The sequence below is a fragment of the Hemicordylus capensis genome, chromosome 16 (assembly GCF_027244095.1).
Source record: "Hemicordylus capensis ecotype Gifberg chromosome 16, rHemCap1.1.pri, whole genome shotgun sequence".
NCBI classification, from domain to species: Eukaryota; Metazoa; Chordata; class Lepidosauria; order Squamata; family Cordylidae; genus Hemicordylus; species Hemicordylus capensis.
The window spans coordinates 1,432,578-1,448,370 of NC_069672.1; the positions used below are offsets into that span (position 1 = coordinate 1,432,578).

The 15,793-nt window shown below is 56.4% G+C and overlaps 1 protein-coding gene across 2 annotated transcripts in view; it reads left to right on the forward strand.

Annotated features, from left to right (window-relative positions):
- Positions 1–2,064: 2,064 nt before the first annotated feature.
- PLEKHG5 (pleckstrin homology and RhoGEF domain containing G5) overlaps positions 2,065–15,793 on the forward strand; it is a 108,511-nt gene continuing 94,782 nt past the window's right edge. The window contains exon 1 of one of the 2 annotated variants that reach the window (XM_053281169.1): positions 2,065–2,922. In XM_053281169.1, the coding sequence (XP_053137144.1) occupies positions 2,439–2,922 (484 nt within the window). In that variant the 5' untranslated portion in view covers positions 2,065–2,438. The remainder of the gene's footprint in view (positions 2,923–15,793) is intronic. The other variant, XM_053281170.1, reaches the window with a different exon arrangement.

The window sequence follows — 15,793 nt, forward strand, 5'->3', positions numbered from 1 at the left end:
TATTTTGGTATCGGAGTCTTTGAGCTCCTTGTTGGAGAATTCACCCCAAAGCAGCGTGTCCTTCAGCGTGGGTGAAATGAGGCTGCTGTTGTTGTTTCTTCACTTGGTGTCCTGTGTTGGCACCTCAGTCCCGTTTTTATGAGAGTCAGTTGGGGATGGGGCCGTAGCTCAGGACGCAGGAGGTCCCCGGTTCAGTCCCTGGCAGCATCTCCAGGTAGGGCTGGGAAAGATCCCTACCTTGAAACCCCGGAGAGATGCTCCCAGACGATACTGAGCTGGATGGACCATTGGCCCGACTCCCTATCAAGCCGCTTCCCCTCTGCTCAGTCCAGTTTGGGCTGTCCAGTGGGAGGAGGTGGTGGGGAGGAGGAGGGAGAGAGGGGGGGGACGCTCCTCCTGGAACCACAAAGCGGCCTGCTTTTCGGCTCCTATAACTGCTGCCTGAAAGGGCTTTGCTGTTCCGCCCTGCAGGGTGAGACATCTAAGAGCAGGTGGCTGAAAACCAGCGGAGAGGAGTTCCAGCAGAGGCTCTGCTGCCATCAGGCCTCAGCTCTCATCTGCGAGGGCTCCCCAGAGGCATCTGGTGGGCCACTGTGTGAAACAGGAGGCTGGACTAGGGAGGCTTCCTTGGGCCTGATCCAGCAGGGCTTTGCTTGCCTTCTTTTTGTACAGCTCCCAGAGAAACTGCAGTACTCCTGTTAGGGCCAAATAGCCATCTCTGTGTATCTGCAGGGTTCTGCCGCTTGTGTCCTAATGCATCCATTAGACTTCAAGGTGCTGCTTAGAGCTGCTGTGCCACCTGGAATTCTGGGTTTCACCAGGATTTTAAGCATCTCGCTTAGCCCTCCCGGATCCGCCCGGATTTCAGCTTCAATTTTTATTTTTATTTTTAAAAAGCTAAGCTCAAGCCCTTGTAGAAGCAGAGTTATGGAGCAAAACGTGCAGTCCCTCTTCTGCTCAGAAATTATTTTCAAGCCCATTTATGCAATATGCAAACTAGGCACCCGGATTTGGAAAGCCAGAATAGGGCCACCCTAGTGCTGGCAGACCCACAGGTATTCCACAGGTACAGTTTTCAAGACTGTACCTTCAACAGGGATGGCAGCCCATGTGTGAAGTGACTCTCCCGCTGGCAAATAAAATGTCGTCTCTCCTGGCTTTGAACATCCCTTGGCCTGGGAGAACGACTCTTCTTGTGGAGTTCAGATCTGTGGCTACCTCAAAGCAACGCAGAGTACTCCAGAGAGAGCTCAAAATGCTTTTTTATCTGTTGACTTGGAAAACCAACCCACTCTTCTTCTCCCCATTAACTCTTTCCTGGGCCAAGGAGAGGTGGTCTGGTGGTCGCCAGCATGACTTGTCCCCTTAGCTAAGCAGGGTCCACCCTGGTTGCATAAGAATGGGAGATTACAAGTGTGAGCACTGGAAGAGATTCCCCCTCAGGGGATGGAGAAGAGCATCGAGGTTCCCAGTTCCCTCCCTGGCATCATCTCCAGATAGGGCTGAGAGAGACTCCTGCCTGCAAGCTTGGAGAAGCCGCTGCCAGTCTGGGTAGACAATACTGAGCCAGGTGGACCAAGGGTCTGACTCAGTGTGTCGCAGTTCCTATGAGAGCAACTTGGACTGAAAATCTGGCCTTAATTGGGGTGGGGTGGGGGGTGTTGGGGGCGCCAGCCGAGAGTGGGAACTGGGGCCTGCCGGCTTGTGCACTGGCCCTCGAAAGAGTTAAAACTCCAGCTTAATCTGTGCTTAATTCTCCCCATATGGCGGAGCCTGGCAGCAGCCGCAGGGAAGGGCTGGCTGACAATCCACCCTGAACAGTGGCTAAAATAAATATGGAGGCCATCTGTGCAGCGCGGTGGTGGCGGGGGGGGGGGGGGGGTTGGACTCGCACGTGACATGTCAGCGTCTGAGGGGGCCTCAGCTTGTCTTTGCTGCCCGTATCCAAGGCTTTGTAAGGAAACGTGGACAAGGGGCGGCTTCGGTGTGTGGTGGTGGTGGTGGTGGGGCACCCATTTCCGAGACGGGAGAGAGGCTGTGCTGTGCTTGCAGAAGGCAGCGGGGAGGCTGGGGGAAGCCCGGGGTCTGGAAGCGGGGGGGGGGGGGCGGACGGAGAAGCGGGCAGGGGCGCGCAGATGCTCCGAGGAGGGGCCGGTTGCTGTGGCAACCAGGCCTGTGGCCTCGGTGATGCTCAGTGGCCGGGCGCCGGAGTCGTGCTGAGAAGGGGCTCCGCTTCACCGGCGGCGGCGGCTGCTGCGCCTGCCTAGCCGCGCAGGCTGGCAGGAAAGACACAAGGCGAGTGGCCGGGCGGCTGCAGAGGCCCGCCCGTGGAGCTGGTGGCCAGCGCGCCGGCGAGGAATGGCGGAGGCTTCGTCTGGGGGGACGCCGGTGGCCGGCTGCCAGGAAAGGGGGCGGCCCCGCCCGGCGGGCCGGAGCTAATGGAGAAGCAGCCGCGCTCCAGACGGGGACGGCGCACGGAACGCACAGCCCCGAGAAGCCGGTGCTCAGCTCCGCGACGCCCAGGGGAGGCTCGGCAGCAGCGGGAGGGAAATGCGTGGCCGGCGGCCCGGCAGACCCTGGCTTTCATTGTGCCGCCGGCAGGGCGGAGGGAGACGAAGGCCAAGTTAAGGGCGGCTTTGGGACGGGGCTCCGGCGCAGCAGCAGCAGCGGCGGCGGCGGCGGCACGTTCTCAAGCGGGGTGCCCGAGTCCCTCCGGCGGCTCGGCCCGGCCTCCCTCGGGGTGGGTTTCTCCGTCCCTTGATGGGACCCCCCCCACTGCCCCCTCTGCTCGCCGCCCCGCCCCGCCCCGCCCCGCCCCGCTCTCTCGGGGGCTTCGGCACGACACAGGCACGGCGATGAACTCGGTCCTGACCAAGTCCGGGTCGCCCCCTCGCAGCTGGCTCCACTTGCGCTTAGGGACAAGTAAGTACGGCGGGCCCTGTCGCAGGACTGCGGGGGGGGGGGGCGGGCGGGGTGTCAATAATGTCCAGTCTGTATTGGCTGGTGTAGGGGCCCCACCCTGGGTCCCCAGGGGCTGGACTACAAGTCCCAGCACCCGCTGCCACCGTGGCCCTTGGGTGGTGGGAGTTGTAGTCCAGCAGCAACCTCTGGGGGCCCTTGCTCTAGAATGGGCCTTCCAGGTGCACAGAGGAGTATGCCACTCAAAGCCCATGGCCGGGGGGGGGGGGGCGGGCAACAGCAGGGCAGGGTCTGCCGCCAACTTTCACAGGTGAGGCACAGGTGAGCTCCTTCGCTGATGTTCAGACCTTGGCAGCTGTGCCACCCAGCAGCCGTTTGAAGCCTTGGCTAGTTGGTGTGGCTTGACACGGAGCGAATGTGACCAAGGTCCGAGCACGGCCAAGCACTCTTCCTGCAAGAGAGAGAGAGCAGAGGGCTTCTTGCTGCAGTTTCTCAGTTCTGGCGTGTGGTGTTCTGGTGGCATCAAAGCTGGTGCCCCAGTGAGCATCTCGTCTTGGCCCTTTGCTGTTTCTATTCCACCTTTCCCCAAAGGAACTTGCAGTGGGAGACATGGAGCTGTTCCATGCTGTCCTCACAACAACCTTATGAGGTAGGCAAGGGAGATGATGACTGGCCTAAGGTGACTGCAGGGAGCTTCACGGCTGGGCAGGGATTTGAACCTGGGTCCCCATGGTAAACCAGGGTAGTGCAGAGGCATTCCCAATCGGAGAGAAGAGCTGGTCTGGTGGTAGCCAGCATGACTTGACCCCTTAGCTAATCAGGGTCTGCCCTGGTTACATTTGAATGGGAGACTAGAAGTGTGAGCAGCACTGCAAGACCTTCCCCTCAGGAGATGGAGCCGCCACTCTGGGAAGAGCAGAAGGTCCCAAGTTCCCTCCCTGGCAGCATCTCCAGGATAGGGCTGAGAGAGAGATTCCTGCCTGCAACCTTGGAGGAGCCACTGCCAGTCTGTGACGACAATACTGAGCTAGAGGGACCAAGGGTCTGACTCAGTAGATGGCAGCTGCCTATATTCCTATGTGAGTCCCCAGATGTTGGACTGCTACTCCCATCACCCCCAGGCCCAACCACCACCCAGCCCAGACCCCGGTTCTACCTCTTTTCTTGCTGGTGGGGGAAAGGGCAGTTCTGTACAAGTTGGCATTTTCACCCAGGGGCTGGTTGGCTTTTTGCAGTTCCTCGCTCTAAATCTGAAGTAGGCAGGTGCTTGATTTAAGACCGGGTTGTTTTGGGGGGTGTTCTCCCCCCCCCCGCTTTAGTGCCATAATGTGCCTGGTGCTTAAAAACGTACGAGAGGACAGGTCACTGCCCCACAGCAGTTTGACACAGAATGGGTGGGCGGGTCAGCAGCTGGAGGAATAAATGGAGTGGGGGGGGGGTTACACATTTTGTTTCAGTGGCATGTACGGAAGCAGAGTTAAAGTGGGGTCTTGGGGCTATGGGCCCAAGGCTTCACTGAGAAGGTGGCTCCTGAGGAGAGACGGAAAGGGGCGAGAGAGGTGGCATCGCCCAGGGGCTCAGCACCACAGCCTGTGTGAAAAGAGCATGCGCACCAGGGCCAGAGAGGCGCAAGGGTGCCTCTTTCACCCACCCACCCCGTATGAGCAAGCCCTTGGCTCATTAGGCGGCCCAGTCCTGCCTGCTCCATGCAGGGCCAGGCCAGATGTTTTTGAAGCATCGTCGTGTTCTCGGCCAGTGAGCAGGGGAGTCCAGAAGCTGGCTGGCTGGCTGGCAGATGCGTGCCCTCTCGAAAAGCCTTGCGTCTGTGGGGAAGCTCTCTCCCGCTCTGAGATGTCCCCTTCAGACACGCACACGTCTCACTTTAGGCTGCGGCTGCTGCTGCTGCTGCAGCGTCCTGGGAGGAACTGGGATGTGTGAAGCCAGCCCCATGATGCTTGATTCCAGGGATCCCCTGAAAGATCTTTTTGCTGGGCTGGGATTCACGGGTGCAAGCGGACCAGCCTGGGGGGCCACAGGCAGCAGGGGGGCCTTCCCATCTCTCTTTAGGATTTGACCCCAGGATCCTAGACTTTGGGAGTCAGGAGGTCTTCCCATCCAACCCCCTGAGACTCCTTGGAGGCCACATCCCTGAGACTGGGGCACCCCCTTGAGTGGGCCCTATTGCTTACCTCCCTTGGCCACCCCCTTCTGCCCCCAGAAGCCCTTGGCACGGTGTTTCCTTCCTTGCAGCATGGAGTCCAGGACGAAGCCTCCAAGGGCTCCCAGCCTGGACCCCGCCCAGCCAGCCTCCAGCATGGCCCCAGATGTCCAAGGATCTACCCTCGTACTTACCTTGGCTGCTTTATTCCATGCAAGCCGGCAAAGGCTTCCTTCTCTCGGTGGTGAAACAGCAGCAGAGACTTAACTTCTCCTTGGACGCCCCCCCAGTCTCTGACCCACTCCTGGGCGTTCCAAGTTGTGGGACTGGGACAACACACGTCCTGGGAAGTGGGTGTCGCCATGGGGACAGCAAAGCCCTTGATGGGGGGTAGAGCGCCTCTCGGGGCAGCAAGCATGAATTGCCCCCTTTGCTAAGCAGGGTCCCTCTTGGTTTACATTTGGATGGGAGACTATGTGTGAGAGCAGATTTAAACAGTTCCCCTTAGGTGGTGGGGTTGGAGAGCATCTACTTTGCATGCAGAAGGTCCCAGGCTCACTCCCTGGCAGCATCTCCAGGAAAAGGCTAGGACCCCTGCCTGAAACCTCGGAGAGCTGCTGCCAGTCAGTCATTATTGAGCAAGATGGACCAAGGGTCTGCCCCGGGGGTGTTAGGCAGCTTTCTGTGTTATTATGCTGCGTTGTGCACACAGGCAAATGGGAGTGAGCAGCTCATTCTGGGGAAGAGAAGTTAAGCAGCCCTTCGTGGCTGTGTCTGGCTTGTTGCTGCCCCCCCCCCCAGGCCCCCAAATGAATTGCTGAGCAGGACATTAGCCCCTCGGGGACACCCCCCCACCCGACGCCAAGGATGCAGCCATTCTGTACCACATATATATTGCAGCTCTCCCTTGTCTTGCTGAATCATGGCACGCAAGGCGGTGTTGGGGTGGGAGGGGGAGAGAAGCAGAGCCAAATCCCTCACATGCCCGCGGACACACGCACCCTTCTGGGATGCACAAAAGTATGTGGCTTGTGATATTTTAGTCCTGCTGGGCCGGAAGTAGGAGGGGCTCGAGATTTAAAGCCCTGGCTACCTCTTTGGCAAGGCCTGCAGACATGTCCGCCCCCCCCCCCCCCCGAAATGCAAGTTGCAGAGACGCTGATAAATTATCCAGCTGGTGAGTGTCGTCTGGTGCTCTGCCCACTCAGTTCCTGGTGGTGTTTTTTCCTATTTGAGGGAGGTGGGGCTGGTTTCCATCATGCCTCCCAGGAATGGAACGGCCCCCAAGTCCTGTTTTTGAGAGTTGTTTCCATCTTATCCCTCCCGCCTTTGCTCAGGCCCCCTGACACATCAGGGCCAGGGGCAGAGCACCCAGATGATACTCTAGCGTCGTCCCGCTACAGTGCATGAGGCCTGCACGGACCTAATTTGCCAGGATCAGGACCGTTCTCTTGTACCAGAGAGGAGGAGAGCTGCTTTTGTGGTCGCAAGCATGACTTGTCCCCTTAGCTAAGCAGGGTCTGCCCTGGTTGCATATGAAAGGGAGACTAGAGGTGTGAGCACTGGAAGAGATTCCCCTCAGGGGATGAAGCCGCTCTGGGAAGAGCAGAAGGTTTCAACTTCCCTCCCAGGCAGCATCTCCAAGGCAGGGCTGTGAGAGATTCCTGCCTGCAACCTTGGAGAAGCCGCTGCTAGTCTGTGAAGACAATACTGAGCTAGATGGAGCAATGGTTGGACTCAGTATATGGCAGCCCCCTATGTTCCAAGCATTTTGGGTCATTTGGTATTGGGCGTGCACAGGTCTGCCCCCAGCTGGTAGCAAGAAGAAGTAATGGCCCCATTCTGTCCTGTGCTGGCCGGACCTCACGTGGAAGGCTGTGTGTCCCCTTCTGGGCACCACATTTTTAAAAGGACGCTGATAAACTGGGAAGATTTCAGAGCAGGGCAGCCGAGATGGGGAGTGGGTCTGGAAGCCAAGTCCAATGAGGAACCGTTGACGGAACTGGGGATGCTTAGCCTGGAGAAGGGAAGACCCAGGGGAGGGAGAAGAGCCGTCTTCAAAGATCCGAAGGAGACCAGTGTAGAACCCGTGGGTTTAAATGGCAAGGCAGCAGATTCTGACTAGACAGGAGGAGGAATATAAGAGCTTCTAGACAGCGGAACATTCTGCCTCATGCAGGGGTGGACTCTCTTGTGGGTGTTTTCAAACAGACTGGAGGGATGCTGTTGCAGATTCCTGTACTGAGCAGGGAGAGGGCTGGACTAGAGGACCTCCCAAGGTCCCTCCCGGCTATGATATTCTATGAAAACTTCTCATCCCACGAATTAAGAAAGGTGTTGCTGGACCTGGATTTGGAAAGGGCTCGTTGCCGCTGCTCTTGAGGAGCCCGGCGGGGGTCCAGACAAGGCATTGGTATTGAGCCCTCCTCAGCTGGGGTGTCATCTAGGGAGGGTGGCCTCTAGGCTGTGCCATGTTCCTGGGGCCTCATTGGGGCTGCCACAAGATCTGGCAGCTCCTTCATTGTGGAGGTCTCCTCGAGTCTGAGCACAGGGTCCTGCGGGATGTGGCGTTTGAGATGGGCTGGAGACGAGGCTATGTTGCCGTGAGGGACATAGGGAGCTGCCTTCTACCGAGTCAGACCCTTGGTCCATCTAGTTCAGTATTGTCAGCACAGACTGGCAGCAGCTTCTCCAAGAGTCTTGCAAGCAAGAGTCTCTCTCAGCCCTGCCTTGGAGATTCTGCTTGGGAGGGAACTCGGAACCTAGATGCTCTTCCCAGACCGGCTCCATCCCTGAGGGGAATACCTTACAGTGCTCACACATGTAGTCTCCCCTCCAAATGCAAACCAGGGCAGACCTAGCTTAGCAAAGGGGACAAGTCATGCTTGCGACCACAAGACCAGCTCTCCTCCCCTTGAGGAGGGGCAGCCTCAGTCGGGAGCAGTTTCCTTCCAGAGCTCAATTTGCAAAAGGGCTACTGCAACTCTGTGGCAAGGCTGCTGCTCTGCATGTGGGAGGTCCTGGGTTCTATTCCTCCACCAGGATCTCCGGTTAAAAATTAGTAATTGCCCAGCAGTAGGTCCAGGAAAGGCCCCGGGGAGCCACTTCCAGCCAGAGCAGGCAGAGTAGGCAGCATGGACCTGGATGGGGCAAGGGCCTGACTCAGTAGGAGACGGCCACGCCGTGTGTCCTGGGTAGGAAATAAAAAAGGCCCCCTGGGGCTCGGCCTGGCGTCCAGAAACATTCGCCTCTCCTTTCATGCTCTAATCGGTTAAAAAAGGCCTGGAGCGCCTTGCGGTGCAGCTTCTCACGCGAGTCCACAGCTGTGCCTGCAGGCGGGCGCCTCTTGCCAGCTGCCGCCTCCCTGTTTCACACAGCTGGCTTTCTGCCCTGCCTTGCCCTCAAGGTGGGAAAAGGGCTGAGGGGAAGCAACGTGTCCTCTGGAGGAGACCGCTGAGCGCAGCTGAGGGCAGGAGAAGCCAGGCTGAAGTGTCCAGAGGGCTGATTGGGACTGGGGGGACCTGGCTGTGTGGCTCCTCCATGCCTAGGGGCAGTCTACCGCTTCTTGGAGGCACCGGCTGAGTCCCTGTGGGAAGCAGGATGCTAGAAGATGGGCCTGCTTTGCTCTGATCCAGCAAGACAGGCACACATGTTCTTATAAACCAGGCAGGAGTCCCCAGATGTTGTTGGACTACAACTCCCATCATCCCTTTGACTGTGGATGATGCTCCCATTGTAGTCCAACAACATCTGGGGGCCCCTGCTTTATAAGACCATGCAACTGTCTTGCTGGATCAGACCAAAGTGGAGGTTTGGGAAGAGAGCTGGTCTTGTGGTCGCAAGCATGACTTGTCCCCTTAGCTAATCAGGGTCCATTCTGGTTTGCATTTGAATGGGAGACTAGAAGTGTGAGCACTGGAAGAGATTCCCCTCTTAGGGGATGGAGCTGCTCTGGGAAGAGCATCTAGGTCCCAAGTTCCCTCCAAGATAGGGCTGAGAGAGACTCCTGCCTGCAACTTTGGAGAAGCTGCTGCCAGTCTGTGAAGAGACCATACTGAGCTAGATGGACCAGGGGTCTGACTCAGTATATGGCAGCTCCCTATGTTCCCTAGGAAGTGGTAGGTAGACTGCCCCTAGGCATGGAGGAACCACACAGCCAGGTCCCCCCAGTCCCCATCAGCACTCTGGACATTTCAGACTGGCTTCTTCTGCCCTCGGCTCAGCTGTCTCCTCCGGAGGACGTGGCCACTGCTTCCCTTCAGCCCTGTAACCCGCCATGAAGGCTAGATCATGCCATGGTGGACTTCTCCCTCCACTGATGGTAGCCAGGATAGTGCAGAGGCAACCGACCCCTGAATACCAAATGCTGGAGGCAAATAATAATAATAAGGGAAGGCTTTTCATGCCCTTCTTGGTGGGCTTCCCAAAGGTGTAGGGCTGGGCACTGCACGAAGCCAGAGGTTGGCCCGGGCAGACCGTTCACTCTGACTCCGCAGGGAAGGCAGCCTTTTGGTGCTGAGATTGCTCAGATGCTGTCAAACTGGACCGGCCGAGTGCAGGAGGGGCAAGAAAGCCCAAATGCAGGCGTGATGGCTCTCGATCTGGAGCTATAGCCATATAGGACTTCAGGTTGGAGTCCATCTGCCATACCTTCCTTGTGGCACTGAATCCCACGAGTCCCTCAGAGCTCCTCTTGGTCTGCCTCGGCCTGATCATCAGCCCATTTAACTCAAGACTCCCATGAACGATCCGGTTAGGTGAGGAAAAGAATGTGGCCGGGTGCAGGGAGGCAGCAAAAATGTAGGATTCTGCGCTGGCTCGATGACTCTGGAGATGGGAACAGAGCTTGGCATCCTTTGGGTGGGCTTAGCTCAGGGGTTCTCAGCCACGGGTCCCCAGACGTGGTTGGACTACAACTCCCATCATCCCCACCTACAGTGGCCTTTGGCAGGGGGTGATGGGCACTGTAGTCCAACACCCTCCAGGAACCCATGATTGAGAACCACTGGCACAGTTGATCTCTTGGCTGCTGTGTAGGTTCCTCCATCCTGGGAACGCTCCCCCCCCCCCGCCGCCGCCGCCTCCAGCGCTGGCTTGTTAACTGCCTGCCTTTCATGCCAGCTGTGCTCTCTGTTGTTTTTTCCAACCCTCCCTCCCCACTTGATGAAGAACGCCGCTGCCGCCGCCCCGTCAGAATTTCCGTCTGTCCAGGCCGAGGTGCCGTAAAAACCGCGACGGCTGCAGCCAGGGGTTGGGTTCCAACAGGCGAGCTGCGTCTGGTGCTCTCAGCTGCCAGGCCGTTCTCCTCCCAGAGATCCCGGAGTAAAGGGGGGGGGGGGAGAGGAGGGGGGGATTTGCTGCTCCCTCTGCAAGGAGGAAGGCGTGCAGAGCAGGGCTTAGTGGGCCGCCTGCGAGACGCCTCACGGAGTCCAAACGACTGCGCTGGAACCGTGCGGCTGGAAGGGGATTGCAGCAGGTGGACAGCTGAGAGGCAAGGAAGCTGCTGGGAACTGGGGCTGTGCTGAAGGGCCTGCCACACGACACGGACATAGGAAGCTGCCTGCTGCCGAGTCAGACCGTCTCTCTCAGTATTGTCTGCCCAGACTGGCCGCGGCTCCTCCAAGGCTGCAGGCAGGAGTCTCTCTTGGCCCTGCCTGCAGATGCGGCTGCCAGGGAGGGAATCTTGGAACTTCTGCATGCAAGCAGGCCGGTGCTCTTCCCAGAGTAGCCCCATCCCAAAGGGAAATATCTCACAGTACTCACACATGGAGTCTCTCATTCAAATGCAAACCCAGGTGGGCCCTGCTTAGCAAAGGGGACAGTGCATGCTTGCTACCGCAAGACCAATTCTCCTCCCGTCTCAGGTGCTGAAGGCGGGGAGGAAACGGAAGGCTGGCTGGTCGAACTCTTTCCCAGTCTTCAATGCTGCCCAAAGCCGCCACCCTGGTCTTCCCAGAATTCACTTTTTTAGTGCCAGGGGGTGCGGGAGGATGTTGTCTAGGGCCCAACGAGTAGGGAACCCCCACGTCTGTGGCTGCCAGGCCAGGATCCAGCCTCAGGAGCTGCTGTGGCTGGTGTGCACTCAGATCCTGGGGCTTTTGTCAGGTCTGGAGCAGGCGGTGGCGGTGGCGGCGGCGGCTGCTGCTGCTGCTGCTGCTCCTGCTCCTGCTCCTCCTCCTCCTCCAAGCCTGAAACTCCTGCCTCTGGCCAAGGAAGAAGGCTCCAGGGCTCATCTTTCACAAGCCAACAGGGAACCAGGGCTGTCCTTAGGGCAGGGCAAACAGGGCGACCGCCCCTGACCCTGCTCTTTCAATCCCCATTAAGAGCATTACCCTGCTCTTTTAACCCGTTAGGGGCCACCGCCCTGGCTGATTTGCCCCAGGAAGGCACCCAGCCAGGGGTCTCTAAGGACAGCCCTCCAGGCAACTTTGGCCAAAGAAGCACACAGGCCTGATGGGAAGCCTGGCTTTGCTCCAACCCCTTTCCACACTCTGCCTGCAGGGTTTGGCATGCAAAGCGTGCTGTGTGCCTCCTTGCGTTCCTCCTTGTACATGCCTGCGAGAGGTATAGAAGCTCTGATGTCTTCTCCTTTGCCTCGGGCCATGCTGCCTGATCAATAATTAGACATTTGTAAAGCATTTGATTATAAATGCTTTTTTTTAAAAAAATGAGATTTGCACACAGACATTAGCCTTTTTCAGACATGTTGTGCCTGCCTACCAGGGTCTGCACCCATGTTTGTGTGAATGACTACATGTGCATTCACTTGAAAAGTGAACCTGGGGCCAGAGAGGAACTGCGTGTGCATAGGCTGGGCACAGATGGCAGGTGCATTGTGTGGAACATGGGAATGGGTGTATCTGTGTGTTCACTTGAAAAGGGAACCTGAACGGAAGTGTACTGCTCTATGTGCATTGAACCCATTGTCTGAATGACTGTACGGGTGTTGAACATGATGTGCGACTAGAGTTTGGAGATGCGCAGGGGCGGAGCTACTGTCAAGCGGACGGATTCAAAGAACCGGGCCATGAGAGCTCTCTGGAGTTCAATCCCAGCCAACGCTGGCTGGGTGTGTTTATTTCCCATTCTCTCCCTCGCTGGAGCGAGAGTGAGGGAAAGAAATGCACCCAGCCAAAGAGCTCTGGAGGGCTGGCATGGGCCCTCTGGAGACCAGGCCACGCCCCTTTTGTGTGTGACATCACATGCGCGTGGCTCAGTCTCTGGAGCATCCACACGAGCCCTCCAGAGCTCTTTCTCAGCCAGTGTTTGTCATTCTGCTTGCTATATATATATATTTTAAACCCTGCCTGCTCTGACAACATTTTGTGTTGAAAAGTGGTATGTATATATTTTTAAATAAGAATAGATGGAGCCTGCATCTTCAGGGATAGTATACCTCTGAACCCCAGTTGCAGGGGAGCAAAGTGAGTTTATAAAATTATGCCTGGGGTGAAAAGAGTGGATAGGGAGTTTTCCTCCCTCTCTCACAGCTCTAGAACCAGGGTGCATCCCATGAAAGTGGTTGCCACTGGAAATTTAGGACTGACAAAAGGAAGTGCTTTTTCCACACAGCGCATAATCCATCTACGGAATGCTCCACCACTGGATGTGACCACCGACTCAGATGGATTGAAAAGGGGCTTAGACAAGTGGAGGTCTAGTAGTAATGGCTGCTAGCAGGGATGGCTATAGGTTAGCTCCGGTTCAGGGCAGGATACTTCCGAATGCCAGTTGCAGGGGAACAGCCGAAGGAGAAGGGGCAGGCAGGCCTTCATCAGCTGCTGGTGGGCTTCTCAAAGGCATCTCATGGGCCACTGTGGGAAACAGGATGCTGGGCTAGGCAGACCTTGGGCCTGATCCTGCAGGATTGCTCCTGTCACAGGCAGGAAGCGAGGAAGGGGATCTTTGGTGAGCAGAGACCTCTCTTCTTGTCTGCGGGAAGAAGACCTTTCGGAACAGACTCCCCCACGATGGCCAGGGAGAGACAGTGACTTTGAAGTGCATCCTGTTTCTGGTGACCTTTTTGAGTCCTGCAAGGGGAAAAAGACCAATTATGTCCACAGAGGCAAGAGAGGAACTTGGCCGTTCCCAGTTGTCTGTCCTGGTTTCCCACCTCCCAGTGGGAGGTCAAGAAAGCAGATGGTTTCCAGAATACACGCTGGCATTCCAGAGCCGTTAGGTGTCTTCCTGGCGGAGGACTCTGCCTGCAACCAACCAAGGCTTTGTTTTCATTACAGCATTTCCTGCTGCCAAAGAGGCAAGTGCCACTTTAAACTGAATGGAGACTTGTCTTTTTGGCAGCTGGGGACCACCAGGCCAGGGAAAGCTCCTTCCTTTCCCTCCTCTTGTTCTCGTGTCGTAGCTGGGTGAGTGTAGTGTGTAAGCGTTCTCTGAGGAAGGAAAGGTCGGTGGGCTTAAACTTTAAAGTCTTTGCAAGGATGGGTGAGGCAAAGAAGCAAACCATGGGGCCCAATGAAAGTGGCAGTGTTCAGGGAAGCTCCCTTCTTGTGCCCATTAACTGCAGTTGGATAATGTTGGTGGCCCCAAGGCCCCCAGAAGCTAAAGGCAAAGTTCCTGGGATTCTGGTGGTCAGCCGTCCAAGTGTCGACACAGTGCTGGGTGCAGAATTTAGCACTGAAAATAGCTGGACTTTCATGGAAGGGAGGGCTCAGGAATTAGCGATGTGCACGAATTGATTTTGAGATTTCGGATCAAGTTTGAATCAAATCAGCCTGCTTCCCTCAAATCTGGGTCGATTCAATTTGGTGTTACAGATTCTTGGTTTTGAAATGACTTCTTCATAGGGAATCCCTATGAAGTTATTTCACAACGGAGAGTCCACACATAAAAATTCCTAAAATTCCACCTTGGCAGTGATGATTGGAGGGAATAAAATGGAGATTGCTGGGGACAAAATGGAGGCTCGAACTGCTGAATCAGTTCAAGCTCAAGTCGAGGTTGATTCGAACTCAAATCTGATAAGCATCCTCAAGGGTGATTCTATTTGAAGTACGATCACTCCAATCATCCAGTCGAATCTCTCTAGCCACAAATTGATCCACACATCCTTATCAGGAATCGAGTTTCTCGCCATGATAGTGGTGAAGAAAGGCTTGAGGATATGTAAGAGAATCTGGAGGGAGGGAGAGCTGGACAGACCTTTCCATTAGCGGGGAGGCTTCAGTGTTTAGCTTAGTGCTCTAATTCTCCCGTTCATTAACGGGAGGGCAGCCATCATCCCAGCCACAATGGGCAAGTGACCACCTGAAGACCCACGTCTGAGCACCCCTGCGTTAGAGGACTAAATTATGCACAAGGAAGCAGGCATATGCAACTATGCATGTTACATGCAAATCGCAAAATTCAGCTTGTTTTGGTGCAGGGTTTTTAACTTTTTATGAACAACAAGCACTTCCAGAATACTAGAATTGCAAGGGCATGAAGTAAAATGGATTGGAATGGACAAAAGGAAGTGTTTCTTCTTCATATAACACAGAAATAGTGGAGGGAATTGGTTGCCAAAAGGTGTGATAGTGGCCCCTGGTTTAGACAACTTTCAAAGGATATCAGATAGATTCACAGAAGAGGAGGAGAGGCCTGTCAGCAGCTAATAGTCACGAGAGCTAATGGAACCTTCAGGTTCAGGGGCAGTATATCTTTGGATTAACTGGAGTTGGGCACAAACTGCAGGGGTGTCGCTGTTGCCTTCATGCCTGACTTCTGGGCTTCCTGGAGGCCTGTGGCTGGCCATCGTTGGCTGCAGGATGTCGGGCTAGGTGGGCCCACTTTGGCCGGATCCCGCTCTCCCTAAGTTATGTGGCAGGAGAAAGCCAAGCCAACCCCCAAGCGCCTGCAAAGACAGGTTTCCTTGCCAGGGCTCTTTGGCAGCTGAGTCAGAGCATGGAAAAAAGGGGCTGGATGGGGATCAAGCTGGAGAGGTCTGGGGGGCAGGGAGCCAGTTCTTCCCCATAGAATGGCAGGTCTGGGAAGGGGTGGGGAAGTGGCCGGGAGGGAGGGAGGGATCCCGGGAGCTGCCAGCCAGCCAGCCAGACTGCCGAAGCCCAATAGCCAGGGGGCTGCTGAGTGAAGGTGTCTGTGGAAAAGAGAGAGGCCGCATTTCAGGGAATGAAAGGCGGGGCTTCCTGCCCTTCCCCGATGCTGCTGTGCTGGCTGGAACCTCAGCCTTGCAGGGTTGATCAGAGGGAAGCTTCAAAGGGCCCTCAATCCACTCCCCCTTCCCCGTGTGGTGCCTGTGTGACTCATGACCACAAGAGGCGTGCAGTGCAGGAAAAGCGGTGGCAGGAGAGGGAGGGAAGCAGCAGCTCTGATGGATGGTAGGAAAACTTGGCAGAAGCGCCGTTGAGGAAATGCTTCCACATCAGGACTTTCTTGTCATGGGGTGCGCGCATGCGCATGCGCATGTGTGCATGTGTGCATGTGTTTTACATTACACCAGGGGTTCTCAGACCTGGGCCCCCAGATGCTGTTGGACTACAATCCCCATCATCATACCCCTTGGCCATGGTGGCTGAGGATGATGGAAATTGTAGTCCAGCAACATCTGGGGACCCAAGTCTGAGACCCCTGCAGTAAAGCATGGATGATGCTCACTTAGACAGTGAACCCTGAACCCGCGGAGGGGGGCTGGCGTGACGCTCTCGTTCTCATGCTGATGACAGTTTCCCCTTCCCAGAAAGCGGTCTCCTGACCAAACCT